Genomic DNA, 15,458 nt, shown 5'->3' on the forward strand with positions numbered 1-15,458 from the left:
ATCACTTTATTTATTGACATGTTCTTTTTTTTTTTTTTACACAACATACAGTTCTTTTTTAAATGTCACTAAGCAGACGCTTTACTTAGAAATTGAGGCCATTGTGGCTTTATGGAGTGATAGCATCTGACATTCATTCGACATAACCTTTGACATGGATATGGATCTACTGATACAGATATTAAAAAATATATATTTCTCTTCAGGTAATGTAGCAATGGTTAAGGGATACTGAAATCAGGTCTAAAAGTGCCCAAAGGTACATGATATAAATGAGATTGAAGAGGAGCTCCACAGCAGCGGGCTCCAGGAGTTAGGAGTCTGTGGCGTGCTTCTTGAGGAGGGCTTCCAGTCTCTGGTTCTCCTGTTCCTGAGACGGACAGAGACACATGGAGACGGTTGTTGGACCTCATTCTGAGTCAGTTCAAGTTTTATAATTTATAATTATTGATCCCCGACAATTTACACACTACACATCAGCCTGAAATAGACACAACTTTACATGCACTAATGGAGATATGTAAGAGTGAGTTGGCTGCTGCAGGGTGGTAGGGGAAGACTCATGAATATTCATTAGGGAACTCATCCCTGATTGGCTCGTCCTGACATTCTTACCCTAACCAAAACCAATCCTACTCCTCTTGCCTAAATCTAACCAATCCAACCAGAGCAGGCAACGAGTACTAGCCATTCAGGGATGAGTTCCCTAATGAATATTCATGAGTCTTCCCCTACCACTTGCCGGGGCCGGGAAGCAACGATACCCATTAGCGGCAGCTGTGAGTCAAAAACGCGAAAAGTGGAGCATTATAGCCTGTATGTCCCTTACCGGCTAACGTATTTTTTTGATCGCTTCCAGTTTCTAAAATGTGAGGGTTATTCTGCATTGAGTACTTTTAATACTTCTAGTACATTTTCCTGGTGATACTTACATACTTCTTACTGAAGTAACATGTTAATTAGAGTATTTTACATAGTGGCATTAGTACTTTTACTTAAGTACAGGATTTGAATGCTTCTTAAGTACTGTGATTTTAGTTTTGTGCATTACGCACAACCTGTCCGACCGGCTCCAGTTCATTCCCCCGTTGGACCTTGATTTATTTTTAGCATGCTGAAACCTGAGCATTTACTTTGATACAATGTCATCATGACTAATACATCTAATTACCAGGGCTACAAAAATGAAACATATGTTGTAATGAACTCCTTTTTTTTCTTTCAAACAGTTAATGAGCTGAAATAAAACTGAAGCCTCTACTATTTTTTTCTGCCAAATGAAAAATACTTCTACTGTTTAAGCTGATTATATACACACCAGGTGTATGTCTTTAAATTGCCAATATTATGAAAAAAAAAACTTTTTCTGGGATTTGGGGTGTTGTAGCAGTGTTTTGCCATTGAGAACGAGGTGGCTAACCGCTAGCATTGCTAGCTTCTAGCTAGTAGCGCAGTACCTAGCATGTGCGACTCCCAACAAAGATGGAACAGAAGTGAGATGTCTCACTCTGTAGCTAAAACAGAGAGCTCAACACACAGGGTGAAAAGAAGAGCTGCAGCAATGTGCAGTACAACAAAAATATGGTGTTTTTTGAAAATGAAACCATGTAAACCTATTTTGATATAACCCAGGTTGACAAATTATCTTAAAATGTCTCAATATCCTCAATCCCAGCCGTGGCCAAGGAGGACATCACGTATAAACTCCTTTATATGATATTAATCTCTGCTCGAGTGTGTCAGAAACCTCATACGCTGAACTTCTTTCCCTCCCCGTAGTAAATGTGAGCCTGTCTGATGTGATATGAAGCAGCTGGAAGGACTGACCAGTTTGTCGCAGCGCTCCTGCAGCTGCGTGACTCTCTGAACCAGTTGGTCATAGCTCTCCTTCAGCTTGTGGAGCTTGTGGTCTGCACGGTTCTTCACCGACACCAGGATACCTGCAACACATTCAAACTATCACCGGGACACCTGCAACATGTTCAAACACGAAATGTGCACGCGCGGAAGGCCAGACAGACGCAGACCCTCAGCTGTAGTAATGGATCCAACATGGTACAAATCCATAGCTGTTCGCGGTAAGTATGTCCAAGCCTTTAGGTGCAATGTGTCTGCCCACCCCATCCCCAAATAAATAATAACACCTTTCAAAACAGAAACACCCTATAAATAGTTGTAGGCAGAGTGGTACTGACCGTTGATGATTCGGGCCACCCTCCAGAGTCGCAGCAGGATGAGCAGGCCCGTCCCAACAAACTCGTCTTCGTGGAAGATGAACACAACGTCCAACACGAAGGAAAGCACCACCACCAAACCGTCAAACACCTCAAACTTGTGTTGAAAGAACTCCAGGCGGTAGGCATACAGCTTACCGAGCAGCTCCACTATGAAGAACGTTAGAACGGCCAGGCTCAGGTAGTGGAACACCTGCAGAGAACCACGGGTTTACACTCAGGTCTGTAGGGTTGGGCATCGTTTGGATTTTAACGATTCTGATTCCAATTCCGATTCTTCCTTTCGATTCCGGTTCTTATCGATTCTCGATTCCGATTCTTTGAGTGGTGGAGTTGAAACAGGTCACATGCTTATTTCACAAATAAGAGGAAAGTTTTATTTTGATTCAAAGGTGGGTTGCAGTTTGACGGGGCTTTTTCAACGTAAAATAAAGTCACACTAGAGCACCGCTTACTGTGCTCCAAGGCTGCAACACAACAAGCACCTGGCCGCTACGGAAACCCAAACTCGCGCATGTTAAATTGGAAAGTGATGATCGGAGTTGAAACCAAATCCTCCAAACGATTCCAATACAGAAACGATTCCGATGGAATCGTAATTTTTGAAACAATTCCGATTGGGAATCGGTTCTCGATGCCCAACCCTACAGGTCTGGATAATAAACTGGGAGTCAGTGGACCAATCTGTGTCTCACCTCCGGAGCAAGGTGGCCATGTTCCAGCTTGATAACAGACAGATCGATGAGCAGCTCGGCCAGAACGAAGATGGCGTCCAGGATGACCAAACACACCACCACCACCTGTAAGCAAAAGTAGGGCTGAACGATTTGGGGGGAAAAAATTCTTTCTATATTTCTCTCTATATCACTGTGAATTGAATAAATTTGGGTTTTGGACCATTGTTGGATTAAACAAGCACTTTGAAGATGTCCCTAAGAAATGACGGGTCTGTTCCCACACCTGCACCCGCATCAGTGACATCACAGCAGAGAAACCACGCAATGTTAGCTCATAAACTGATGGATCACTTGAAAGCAGCGCGGCCTACCTGGAAGCGCTCGGAGCCGTAGAGCCTTTGCAGGGACTCCCTGAAGGTGGGTGGTAACTGCCCCGTGGCGGGACTCAGCTCCTCGCTGGTCACATGCAGGTCCTCCTCGTCCAGGCGGACTGGATGGACGTCGCCCACAGCGGTGAAGTGGCCCAGGTACCGAGCCATGGCGCCAGGCTCCAGACCCCCAGCTCAGATCACCTTACAGGGAACCAGCGGTGGGGGAAGTATTCAGACCCATTAACTTAAGTAATAGCACTAACACCACACTGTGAAAATACTCTATTACAAGTGAAAGTCCCGCATTGAAAATGTTACTTTAGTAATAAGTTTTATCAGGAAAATGTAGTTAAAGTAAAGAAAAATCCTCCTGTGGTGGCAAATTTTATTTTAACCATTTGTTTAATGATATTGACCATTTGTTTAAAGATTGTTTTAAACCTCCACAAAATCCTGCTCCTTCCTGTAGACTTTTAAAGCACCAGAGAGGGGAAAAGCTACAGCCATCAACTATAGCCTCGTAGAGTTATTTAGTTTTACTAGCCTGAAGCTCCTCACATTGTTGTCTTTTTGCTTAGATAGAAGTGGAGACAGTGAGAACTCTGTTTCCTGAGATAAACTGTTGTTTAGGCTAATGTTAGGAACAGAGAGCAGAGGGGAAGGTGAGACAATGGTGTGACTGTTAATGATGTCCTCTTTTCAAAAAAGATAAGATAAAGATATTTGGAGAGGGGTGGCTTAACGGAGTTTCTTCACTATATGATGTTTGGATGTTTAGACTTTAGGTTAGAAAGACATTTTCAGTTCCTTTGAAACTGTGTTTTCTTCATTTGTTTTCATTCTTATCATTGATATTAACTAAACTCTACTGCTTTACGGAAAACTTCCACCACACTCCCATTTTAAAAAGTGTAAAGGATCCAAACAGTTGTGTGTTTAATGGTCTAATCATCTCAGCTGGACTTGTAGACTGTTATATTGTTGGCTAGTATCATTTATAATAAAACATCAGATTTTATAAACTACATGTGTTTTGTGTGCAGAAATCTTAATGTGTAAAGTAATTAGTAACTAAAGCTGTCAGATGAATGTAGCGGAGTAGAAGTAGAAAGTGGCATGAAAAGAATCAAAAATCTAATTTGAATTCAAATGTAGAGCACAGCTGTTTCTGTGTAGGTTACAACTTCATAAAGGGCAATCTCTCTCTCTCGATAACCGCAAAGCCAAATGTTTAAAAAGTTGCAGACTGATGCAAATCTGTTACAGCCGGTGTGAAACTGTCTGTACTTCTTCCACCCCTGAGTGAGCTCTGTAAGAAATGTCAGCATCTGGTCAGATTTCTCCATCTGTTAGTCAATCAGTTTACTTCTCCTTTTTTTTTTGGTTTGCAACATGATGTTGTTATTGAGAAAGCAAACCATAGGCGCCCTTCTTAAATAATCATTCCTCCACACAATCGTAGAACTACAGCTTGTACTCGCTGAAGGAAAAAAAGTCACGAGATTGTACATCCATCCCTGGTAAAGCAGATTAAACTGCCACCACATCCTCTCTCTACACAGGTACATGAAGCCAGGACATTGTTGAGTTTAGAATGTGATCAGCCTAACAACTAAAAGAGCAAAGGTTGGATTGTTTAAAGCTACATTGTGTAAGAATTTCTCCCATCTAGCTGTGAAATTGTATATGACAACCAACTGAAGATTACTTTCTGGCCCTTCCCATTCCGAGGCGCGTTTTAACTCCTACGGTGGCCGAACCCAAAATTAGCTCTTATAGTATCTCCGTTGTTTACACACAGCTGTTCTGGCCACTCCAAATATTAACTTTGGCCTTGTTGCTTTGCCTGTCGCGTTGTCGTTTTAATTCTCTTTTTCGCTTCCCTGGCGAGTGATCTCCCCCTGGCAGTCATCACGGTGCCACTCTGGTGCCACGGAGTGTAAGAGGGCCTTAGACACTCAAACTGAGCTTGACGATGTAAATGTGACGTGAGCAACCTGTCTGAAAGTTTTAAGTCTTCTGGTAGCTGTGCCAAGAGAAATCTCAATCATTCCCAATCTTGCAGAGACGGAGAGCGTAGGTATAAGGAGATAACATAGACACAGGCTAATTATAGCTAACTAAAATGCTAGTTAACATTAGTAATTAAACTTAAAAAGCTAATGTGAGTCGAAATTGCCTGCAAGCTTCTCCTGCCTGTACGGTAATTTGTCTATTATGCGATAGAAAGTCGTGTGGTTATGACTCAATCGTTAGCTTATTTTTACAAAAACGTCTCCTACGGAGCCATAACGTGAGATCCAAGGTAATGGAGTATTTTATACATTGTCGTGTTTCTTTAGAAATAAACAATGGACAAATAGAGTCTTTAAACGCTTCAGATGTAAAGTTATTCCCTGTCAAATTGGCGCCAAAATGAATGACAGTCAATGGAATGCTAACGGCAGGTGATGGCTTGATAGCATCAAAATAGCGCAATAGGAGGTACGCTTTGTGGGGGCTCGCTTACCCCCTTGAAGAGGGCAAAAGGCGGAGGTATGGCCCTCTTTGGCTAATGTATTTTAAAGATGGAGGCGCAACATGGCGGCCGTCATTTGAGCGACTCGCTCCTATGTATTCTGAATGATTCTGAATGTCAGATTCTACGTGTACGAGAATGCTTTGATTAGTTGGTGGAAGTAATTACACATGAATGAGCACATATTTGTGAAAGAACAAAGGGGCTTTTTGCTAAGAATCAACTCAAAAAATTACACAATGTATGTTTAAGTCGAATTATACATACAACCAGCGGTGGAAAACGTTTTCAGATCCTTTACTTCAGTAAAAGTAGGCCTACTAATACATATCACAGTAGAAAGTGGCACGAAAAAGAAAAGACTCAAGTACCTCAACATTTGGACTTAACCCTTGTGTTGTCCAAATGAAAATGAACACTTTTTTTTGACATCTTTGACGTGTTTGTCACTCATTTTGCTGTTTTTTTTTAACGTTTTTGTCTCTTTTCAAAGTTTTTGTTTTTTTTACGTTTACGCACTGTTAGACGTTTTCGGCGCTGTACACTAACAACAACTTATTACCACTATTTGGGGAATTTCTGGTCACTAAACCTTATATAGCATATGCAATTATATCTAACTTTTGAGTTAAAAAAAAGCAGAAAGTATGAATTATTTTGACTAATATTTAAGATCAGAGGATGTTGATGGATAATCACCTAGACTGTCAAAGTTTAGTCCGAATAATGCTATAAAATTGAATAATAGGCTACACCCAAAAGTCAATGATAGTAGTGCATTTGCCTTGTGAAGAACGTTTCATGGAACCATCTGTTTGGTTGAAAGAAATCCAAATTTCTGCTACAGAAACTTTAAAAACAACATGACGTCATGAGGGGTTAAGTACAGTGGGCTAACTGGAGTAAATGTAGGCTACTTAGAACTTTACATTCCGCAGTGCATTAACAGTGTTGGGAAGGATACTTTCAAAACGTATTTCGTTACAGAATACAGAATACATGCCCACAAATGTAATTTGTAACGTATTCCGTTACGTTACTCAATCTGAGTAACGTATTCTGAATACTTGGATTACTTCAAGATTACTTCCACATTGAATTGCGTTTTATAAGTGTAGGAATGCGGCTATCACATCTTACTAAACAGGCCTATAATGGTGTGTTCTTTTTATTCCAACTAGCTGAATGTGTACCTGAACAAGCATATAGATTATTGTATTGGTAGTCCCGAACTGCATACTACAAAAATCTAACCGCGGTCTAAGCTACCACAAGCTAATTTTAGCTAACGTTAGTTAGCATGTCAAACGGGGCTATAGTCCATAGTTTGACATTCGAGCCAGGGGGGCAAAAAAAAAAAAAAAAAACTCATTGTAGCAACTGAGACCTGGGGAACACAGCACGATCACATATGGACAAAAACAAACATGCTAAATAAACATAGGTTTATTTTTTTAAGCAGATTTGAATTTACATTGTAACAATTTAAAACCTTGAGCTTAATTTAGTTAAAAAAAAGAAGTCCATAACGCATATAATTCTTGAGCGACAGGGCAGGCACAGAAACAGCCGCTCTGCTGCTGCGCAGGCTGTACGCTTCTCTGTTCACAACGCTGCCTGTTCTGCTTAACGTGAAAAAGCTTAACGTGGTTTAATGTGCTTAACGTGAAAAAGCTTAACGTGGTTTAATGTACCTCAACAACGATCACCAAATGTATCATGGCCATATCTTGAAATGAACACGTATGCCTGTCAAAAGAACTTGACAGGCTATGGCAAGGAAAAAGCTTGTACCTAAACAATGATTACCAAATTTCTCGCATTGCTCCTCATAACCACTGAAAACTGTCAAAAAAATCTAACCAGAAATGTGGTGATGATTGATCGTTGTTTAGGTATATTAAACCACATTAAGCTTTTTCATGTTAAGACTTATAAAGCCCATGAGAACTGTGGGGAGTCAACCAACAGCTGCTCCGCTGCCCTGCTGAAAATGTGAAGCAGAAACGCTAAATGTCAGATAACGTCCGTAATAATTGGACTTTGGGTTCTATTTTTTGACAGTTTTCCGTGGTTATGAGGAGCAATATTAGAGAGAAATTTGGTAATCATTGGTCATTGTTTACGTACATTAAACCTGACCTGCGCGAAAGAGAAAAAAAACGTATGCGTCATTGTACCCATCACTTCTGGAAATGTACCTCCGAATGAGTCTCTGTCCCCAGCACATTTCAAACCAAACTGACGCCCGTGGGCACGGCTGTGTTGGAGCACAATAGACAGACAGAATGCCCCGACACTTAAATTCAACTAACGTGTAGGTTAAGAGTGAACAATCAGTGTTGGACCTCCAGTCTGTTGAGATGCCTCTCCAAACGCAGAAACCAAGCGCAATCGCACCATAAAACGTTAAGACACGTTAAGAAAAAAGATCGGTATTTTGCCGTAATCCAATGACATGAAAACAAGTCATCCACAGCGATCAGTAGATTCACAATCAGAGTCACGGTGTATCCAGCAAGGCCTAAACAAGCGTCCCATTCACCAGTCAGCTCCAAACAGGTGAACTTCGCAGTTTAAACAAAGTGGAATAAAACGTATCAAAGTCCAAATCTACACAAAACGCGCATTCAATTAGTAAGCTGACAGCAAATGTATATACATGGCATTTAGGCAACCTTTATTGTAACGTTGGCACGGTAAGATGTCCCGACTAGTGCAACAAATTATTGTTTTTTGCGTCCTGCATATGCGTCGACAGTGGTCTCAGGTGAGAGGCAGAGCCCTGAAAAAATATTATTTTTACTAAAGCAGTATATGAAATCAGATGTATTACCTATCCCCATTTAGTTGTTTTGTGTTTTTAAAGTATTTATAAAATATCTGGTTATGTCAGAAGTAATTATTCCACTCATTTTTGAAACAATGCAATTACCCGTTTCAGCTACCAGCGCATGTCAAAAACCAAGCCGACCCAGAGCATGATCCCGGTTTCCCCGCAGATTGAGCACAGATCGGTGCAGCGGATGGACAGAAGCTCGTGATAGAAAACATCCGTCTCTCTCTCTCTCTCTCTCTCTCTCTCTCTCTCTCTGTTTTCTGCCAACCTAGCGGTTTTTGTTTTATTACTGACAGTGACTTCGAACAAAGATTTAGCGCGTCACAGTTCAACTTGTGACTTTGTAACCGTTATGTCGGATTCAATGTCTTACCTTGTTCTGTTTTACCTTGTTCTGGCCCACTCTGTCCTTCCAAACACTCTCTGCTCCTCAGCAGAGACAGTGCTTGGTGACAATGAGCTGTTATCAGCCAAACATTTGGAGATCTTCCAGTTGGCAACTCAATCGTGTACTGGCCCCCCATAAATATATATACACTGCCACCTACTGGCTTTACGTCATACTTTACATGTGAATGCATCAAATAAGCTGTTTGGATGTCTTTTACTGATCTTTCCTACATGCTGAAATGTGATACGTGAGAGAAAATCCTGTCAGAGCCCATGGATAGCAGAGTGGCTCTACTGTATATGGATATCATTATTATCTATATTATCTCTATTATTACGGAACTTATGGCTGGGCTTCTGGTTGAACTATGAAGGCTCATTGCTCTTTTGGAGGTCGGGAATCGGCCAATCAGGAGCTCAAGGCTGTAGGAAGTAGGACTTAGGGCTGAGCAGTATATATAGATATTATATCGACATCAAGATATATATGACTAGATATCGTCTTAGATTTTGGATATCTATTGTGATATGACACACGTGTTGTGGTTTCCTGGTTTTAAAGGCTGCATCACAGTAAATTTATGTTGTTTTCTGAACTCACCAGACTGTTCTAGCTGTTCTTTTATTTGTCTTTACCCATTTAGTCTTTATATCCACATTACTGGTGATTAGTTATCTAAACTCTCGTTGTGTTACAGTTTTTTCTTTTTTGATTGCTAAACGACAGTGGGAAAAACTGGAGCCACATGTGCAAATATCTATATAGAGAGAAAGCTCAGAAAGCCTTTTTTTATACAAACACCAAATAAGAATGAAACAATTATACACTGTACCGTTTGAGAGAAACAGATTAAAGAGCAAAGATACCAACATGTCCAGGTAAGATGTCTAAGGTTATGTACACAGCTATAAAAAAAGAAGTGAAAAACACTATATGTTTACTACAGTATAACTGCGTTCTTACTGTTTTTCAGAAAGTAATGGCGGTGAAAGCAATAGAAACACCACATTCATTTTTATTTAGAGATGATGCAGACATCCAATGTGATGAAGAAAACTTGCCGCATGATGCTGGAGAGAGGCAGGATTAGTCACACTATTCTTTGGTATGTATGTACCTTTAGTTTTTTTCTCCAGTAATTCCATAAACTATTAGAGACAAAATACTATATTGAAGAAAACTGCTGATTTTCATTCCTTCTTGTTTACCTTACGTAAAAATTGGTATATTTTTACCTTAAATAAACTGTTGAGTAGTGTCAAGTCACTCAAATTGTTCAAACTGTAAAGATGAGAAAGTTTGTCATTTCTGTATTGGTGTTTGATGCTAGTGTTTTTACTCTCAGTGACAGTGTGTGTGTTATCTGAGTGAGGATTGTTCTGAGTGACAGTGTGTGTGTTATCGGAGTGAGGATTGTTCTGAGTGACAGTGTGTGTGTTATCGGAGTGAGGATTGTTCTGAGTGACAGTGTGTGTGTTATCGGAGTGAGGATTGTTCCGAGTGACAGTGTGTGTGTTATCTGAGTAGGGTTGTTCTGAGTGTTTGGCTGCACTGAGCCTGTTTTGAGACGTGTGTTAAGAGTTGTGTTGCTTTGAATGAGTTTAGCAGGTGATGTGAACTGTTTAACTCAGGTGACTGTTGGTAATGTTGGTGGTGAGCCTTCTGAAAACTCCTCCGGCAACTGAGAAGTATACGACGCTCAAAGCCCACCTGTTGAAAACGTTTGAACTGTCGGACGCTGAGAGAGCCAGCAGGCTTTTCTCCCTTCAAGGACTGGGTGACAGCAAACCGTCTGAGCTCATGGACCGTATGCTGGATCTCTTGGGTGAGCACAGACCAGATTTTCTGTTCATCCAGCTTTTCCTGCGTCAGCTGCCTTCCCAAGTGAGAGCTGCACTAGCCAACACCACAATCACTGACTGTCGGAGACTGGCTGAAGAAGCTGATAAATTTTTCCTGGCAAGTCAGGGAAGTTGTGTGGCCGCGCTTTTTCCCGCGCACATCGCTCCTCCAACGCCGGACGACTCCACCCTTCTCGCTGCAACAACTTCTCGTCGGCAGCAGTCTTCTGCCCCCCAACTGTCTTCAGGCTTGTGTTTTTACCATGCAAAGTTTGGAACCAAGGCTAACAAATGCCGTTCGCCATGCAGTTTCAGCGGGTCGGGAAACGCCCGGGCCGGCGCTCAGTAATGGCCATGGGCGTCGGCCGCGTTGGCAGGCTGCTTTTCATCCGTGACAGCATCTCCGGACGGCGTTTTCTGTGTGACACGGGAGCACAGAGAAGCGTCCTACCTGCTTCCCGTTTGGACATGTTGACCGGCAGCCACGGCCCCCCTATGGAAGCTGCTAATGGTAGCCCCATCCGCACATACGGGACGAGGTACGTTGAATTGTGTTTCGAAGGACAGCGGTTTGGCTGGGACTTTGTTACAGCGAAAGTTGCCATTCCCCTCCTCGGCTCCGATTTTTTGTGTGCACATGGGCTGTTGGTGGATGTAAAGAACCGCCGTTTGATCGACGCCGTCACGTTCTGTTCTTATACTTGCACGCTCAGCGGGGCTGACTCCATAAGACTGTCTAGCATGCTCTCAGCCTCAGATGTTTTCCACCGTCTCCTTGCCGGTTTCCCAGCCCTCACTCGGCCCACTTTCTCTGCATCTGCTGTGAAGCATGGTGTGGAGCACCATCTCACCACTACTGGTCCGCCTGTTTACGCCCGTGCTCGGCGCCTCGACCCGACCAAGCTTGCCGTGGCTAAGGCTGAGTTCGCGAATATGGAACACCTGGGCATAATCCGCCGATCCAACAGCCCGTGGGCGTCGCCCCTCCACCTCGTACCCAAACCTGGTGGCGGCTGGCGCCCCTGTGGGGACTACCGGCGGCTTAATGAGGCAACGACACCTGATCGCTACCCAGTCCCGAACATACAGGATTTTTCAGCGCATCTGGCTGGTAAGGTGATTTTTTCCAAAGTGGACCTCGTCCGGGGATATCATCAGGTGCCTGTACACCCACTGGATGTTCCCAAAACGGCAGTGATCACGCCGTTTGGTCTTTTTGAGTTCCTGCGCATGCCGTTCGGCCTTAAAAACGCAGCTCAATCTTTTCAACGCCTCATGGACTCTGTTTTGCGGGACCTGCCTTTTCTTTTTGTGTACTTGGATGACATCCTGGTGGCGAGCACGTCCACGTCTCAGCACCTGGCACACCTCCGCACACTGTTTGAGCGGCTTAGCCAACATGGGCTGATTGTCAACCCTGCCAAGTGCCAGTTTGGTCTCTCCACCATTGACTTCCTGGGACACAGAGTCACTAAGGACGGTGCAGTTCCTCTCCCATCAAAGGTTGAGGCGGTGACACATTTCCCACGCCCGCTCACTGTCAAATCCCTGCAAGAGTTCCTCGGCATGGTGAATTTTTACCACCGCTTCATCCCTCGAGCCGCTCAGCTCATGCAGCCCTTGCACGAGGCCTTGAAAGGTAAACCCAAACACGCTGTGGACTGGACTGAGAGCAGGGACAAGGCTTTTGCTGCCACTAAGGCAGCCCTGGCGAACGCCACCATGCTGGCGCATCCTTCTCCTACGGCCTCCATCGCCATCACCTCAGACTACGCTGTTGGTGCTGTCTACGAGCAGTGGGTGGACGGGGCCTGGCAGCCACTGGTTTTCTTCAGCCGCCAGTTGCGCCCCAGTGAGCCAAAGTACAGCACTTTTGACCGGGAGCTGCTGGGTCTCTACCTCGCCATCAGACACTTTCGTTCCCTGCTGGAAGGTCGACACTTCACTGCTTTTGTGGACCACAAGCCGCTGACTTTTGCTATGGCAAAGGTGGCTGAGCCATGGTCCGCCCGCCAGCAACGTCATCTGTCCTACATTTCAGAGTTCACTACGGACTTGCAGCACGTTGCCGGTAAGGACAACCACGTGGCGGACTGCCTTTCGCGGGCTGTGGCAGGAGCAGTCCATCTTGGTTTGGATTACACCCGCATGGCAACGGATCAAACTACGGACCCGGACGTGCAACGCCTGAGGACCTCGACTACGGGGCTGCAGGTCAAGGACGTAGTTTTTGGCGATGCCGGCGCCACCCTCCTGTGTGACGTCTCCACAGGCAGTCCTCGGCCACTTGTTCCCACGGGATGGAGACGACAAGTTTTTGATGCCGTCCATGGTCTCTCCCACCCGGGTTCGAAAGACTGGTTGCAGCAAAGTTTGTTTGGCACGGTCTCAAGAAGGATGTTAGGGACTGGGCTAACACCTGTGTTGAGTGCCAACGGGCCAAAGTACACCGCCACACTAAAGCCCCGTTGGAGTTTTTCCCGGTTCCGGAGAGACGCTTTGACCATGTCAATGTGGACCTGGTTGGTCCCCTACCCTCCTCCCATGGGTTCACATACCTGTTAACCATGGTTGACAGGACCACCCGCTGGCCTGAGGCTGTGCCACTGACATCAGTGGCGTCTGTCGACATGACACGGGCATTTATCAGCACCTGGGTTGCCCGTTTCGGCACTCCTTCGGACATATCCTCTGACCGTGGTGCGCAGTTCACGTCTGAGCTGTGGAACGCTGTTGCACAGAGCCTCGGAGTGAACCTCCACCGCACGACCGCATATCACCCGCAGGCTAATGGGCTCTGTGAACGTTTTCACAGGTCGATGAAGGCTGCCCTGCGGGCCAGCCTTGAGGACAGCAACTGGGTCGACAAGCTCCCATGGGTGATGCTGGGCATCAGGACTGCGCCGAAGGAGGACCTTCAATCCTCTTCCGCGGAGCTTGTTTATGGACAGCCGCTGCGGGTTCCAGGGGATTTTGTCCCTAGCACCACGGTTCCTTGGTCTGCTACACTCCAGCGGTCTACTCTACTGGACAATGCAAGGCTTTTCGCACCTGTCCCCACTTCCCGTCACGACCACCCTCAGTCATACGTCCCCGCCGGGCTTCAGACGGCCGACTATGTTTTCATTCGCCAAGATGCCCACAGGGGACCGCTACGCCCGCCCTACGAGGGCCCATTCCGCGTTCTGGAGTCGGGGGACAAACATTTTGTGGTGGACAGGGGCGGTAAACCGGAGCGCCTCTCCATTGACCGCCTCAAACCAGCTCACTTGGACGTGGCCAGGCCTATCGACCTGGCTCGGCCCCCACGACGCGGACGGCCTCCGGCCCTGTCCCCACCCCCTGTTTCCCCCTCTCCCGGGCCTCTCACACTACATGCCCCGCACCCGTGTCAGGACGGGGAGCTGGCTTCAGTAGGGCCTCCCCGACCTCCGGTGCAGCGCACCCGTTGTGGTCGGTTAATACGGCCACCTCCCCGTTGACTGTCTGGTTATCTTCTGATATGGTGAATTCTGGGGGGACGTGTGTGGGGAATGTGACATACATAATTCACCTTATTTGTTAAGTGTGGTTCTACACACTGTTGATTATTAACGCAGCACCTTGTTCTTAATATGGTTCTACATGCAGTGATAAACGTAATACATATACATGTAATTTACTGTCCTTAGTCACTTCATGTAATTATGACTGTTCAGGGACGGCGGCCCCTTTAAATGTTCTGAATGCGTGATGACGTCAGACGCTACGGGGGTTTGTTGTTGTTCAGCGCCTTTTTTTCCTGGTTGAGTTGTTGTCTTGCTAAAAAATAAACGACACACGCACTTGTGTGCTCAACGTGAGAAATTGCCTCTTGTAAATATACTTCAATTTCCACAAACCCTACAATATCCCCACAATATGAACATTGATGTACTTGGTCAAAAATATTGTGATATTTGATATCTCCACATGGCCCAGCCATAGTAGGACTCACTGTGCAACAAAAAGTATTTTAATACCCACTAATCACGTATGAAGATATGTGTAAGTCTGACTTTGTGCAGATGACCATGGTGAACAATGGGTACGTAATGGATTCCCGAAAACAGCAGTACACATTACATGTCTTTGATTTATTCCATGGAGAACGCAGGGAATGCACCTCGCGTTTAGTCATCTAGATGTTAAGGGTCAAACACGAATGTGAGTGGAATGATGCTGGTGGCGCATGCACTGCTGCACCTGCCGAAACCCTGAGAGGTGAAGTTATGCTGAGTCACAGCTGAGATCATTAAATGCTGGTTGACAGAGCGCCTCGTCTATACACACAGTATTCCTCCACATATTAAAGTAGAAGCTGTACATGAAAGAGCCTTTGATGTCATTATAAATGACTAGTTGTGTAATGTTTAAGGCCCTGGTCACGTTCCTGATGTGCTCACCTTACAGAAGATGAACAGCTGGTAATAGGTAAGAAGTTAAACAACTTACTGTATATCGTCTATGGTGAACACAAAGGGCCTATTTTCATGTCACTGTTAATCATCTAACAGGGTCATGTGTTTGGTGTGCTGCTGCACTCACTGGTCATTCAGACTGTTCTGG

At 44.7% G+C, this 15,458-nt stretch overlaps 1 protein-coding gene across 3 annotated transcripts; it reads right to left on the reverse strand.

The window, feature by feature from the left end:
• Window positions 1-15: 15 nt before the first annotated feature.
• On the reverse strand, window positions 16-9,143 carry hvcn1 (hydrogen voltage-gated channel 1). 3 transcript variants are annotated; one of them, XM_028589514.1, is made up of 6 exons: window positions 9,028-9,143; window positions 3,283-3,483; window positions 2,930-3,034; window positions 2,196-2,427; window positions 1,828-1,940; window positions 16-370 (listed from the first exon to the last, which is right to left on the reverse strand). In XM_028589514.1, exons 2-6 carry the CDS (start codon window positions 3,448-3,450, stop codon window positions 314-316), a joined length of 675 nt encoding a protein of 224 aa, XP_028445315.1. In that variant the 5' UTR covers window positions 3,451-3,483; window positions 9,028-9,143; the 3' UTR covers window positions 16-313. The 3 variants fall into 3 exon arrangements, with proteins under 3 accessions (XP_028445315.1, XP_028445313.1, XP_028445314.1); XM_028589512.1 differs by having other exon boundaries at window positions 9,013-9,143; XM_028589513.1 differs by lacking the exon at window positions 9,028-9,143 and adding an exon at window positions 8,736-8,994.
• Window positions 9,144-15,458: the final 6,315 nt, after the last annotated feature.

This window comes from Perca flavescens, chromosome 10 (assembly GCF_004354835.1).
Source record: "Perca flavescens isolate YP-PL-M2 chromosome 10, PFLA_1.0, whole genome shotgun sequence".
Taxonomy (NCBI): Eukaryota; Metazoa; Chordata; class Actinopteri; order Perciformes; family Percidae; genus Perca; species Perca flavescens.

What these genes read in the sequence shown, in the direction of transcription:
- hvcn1 (XM_028589514.1), bottom strand. Translation starts at nt 3,450, where the DNA reads ATGGCTCGGTACCTGGGCCACTTCACCGCTGTGGGCGACGTCCATCCA. An exon ending in GGTGGCCCGAATCATCAACG is followed by an intron (nt 1,941 to 2,195) that starts GTCAGTACCACT and finishes AATGTGTTGCAG; the next exon opens with GTATCCTGGTGTCGGTGAAG. An exon ending in AGGAGCGCTGCGACAAACTG is followed by an intron (nt 371 to 1,827) that starts GTCAGTCCTTCC and finishes TGTCCGTCTCAG; the next exon opens with GAACAGGAGAACCAGAGACT.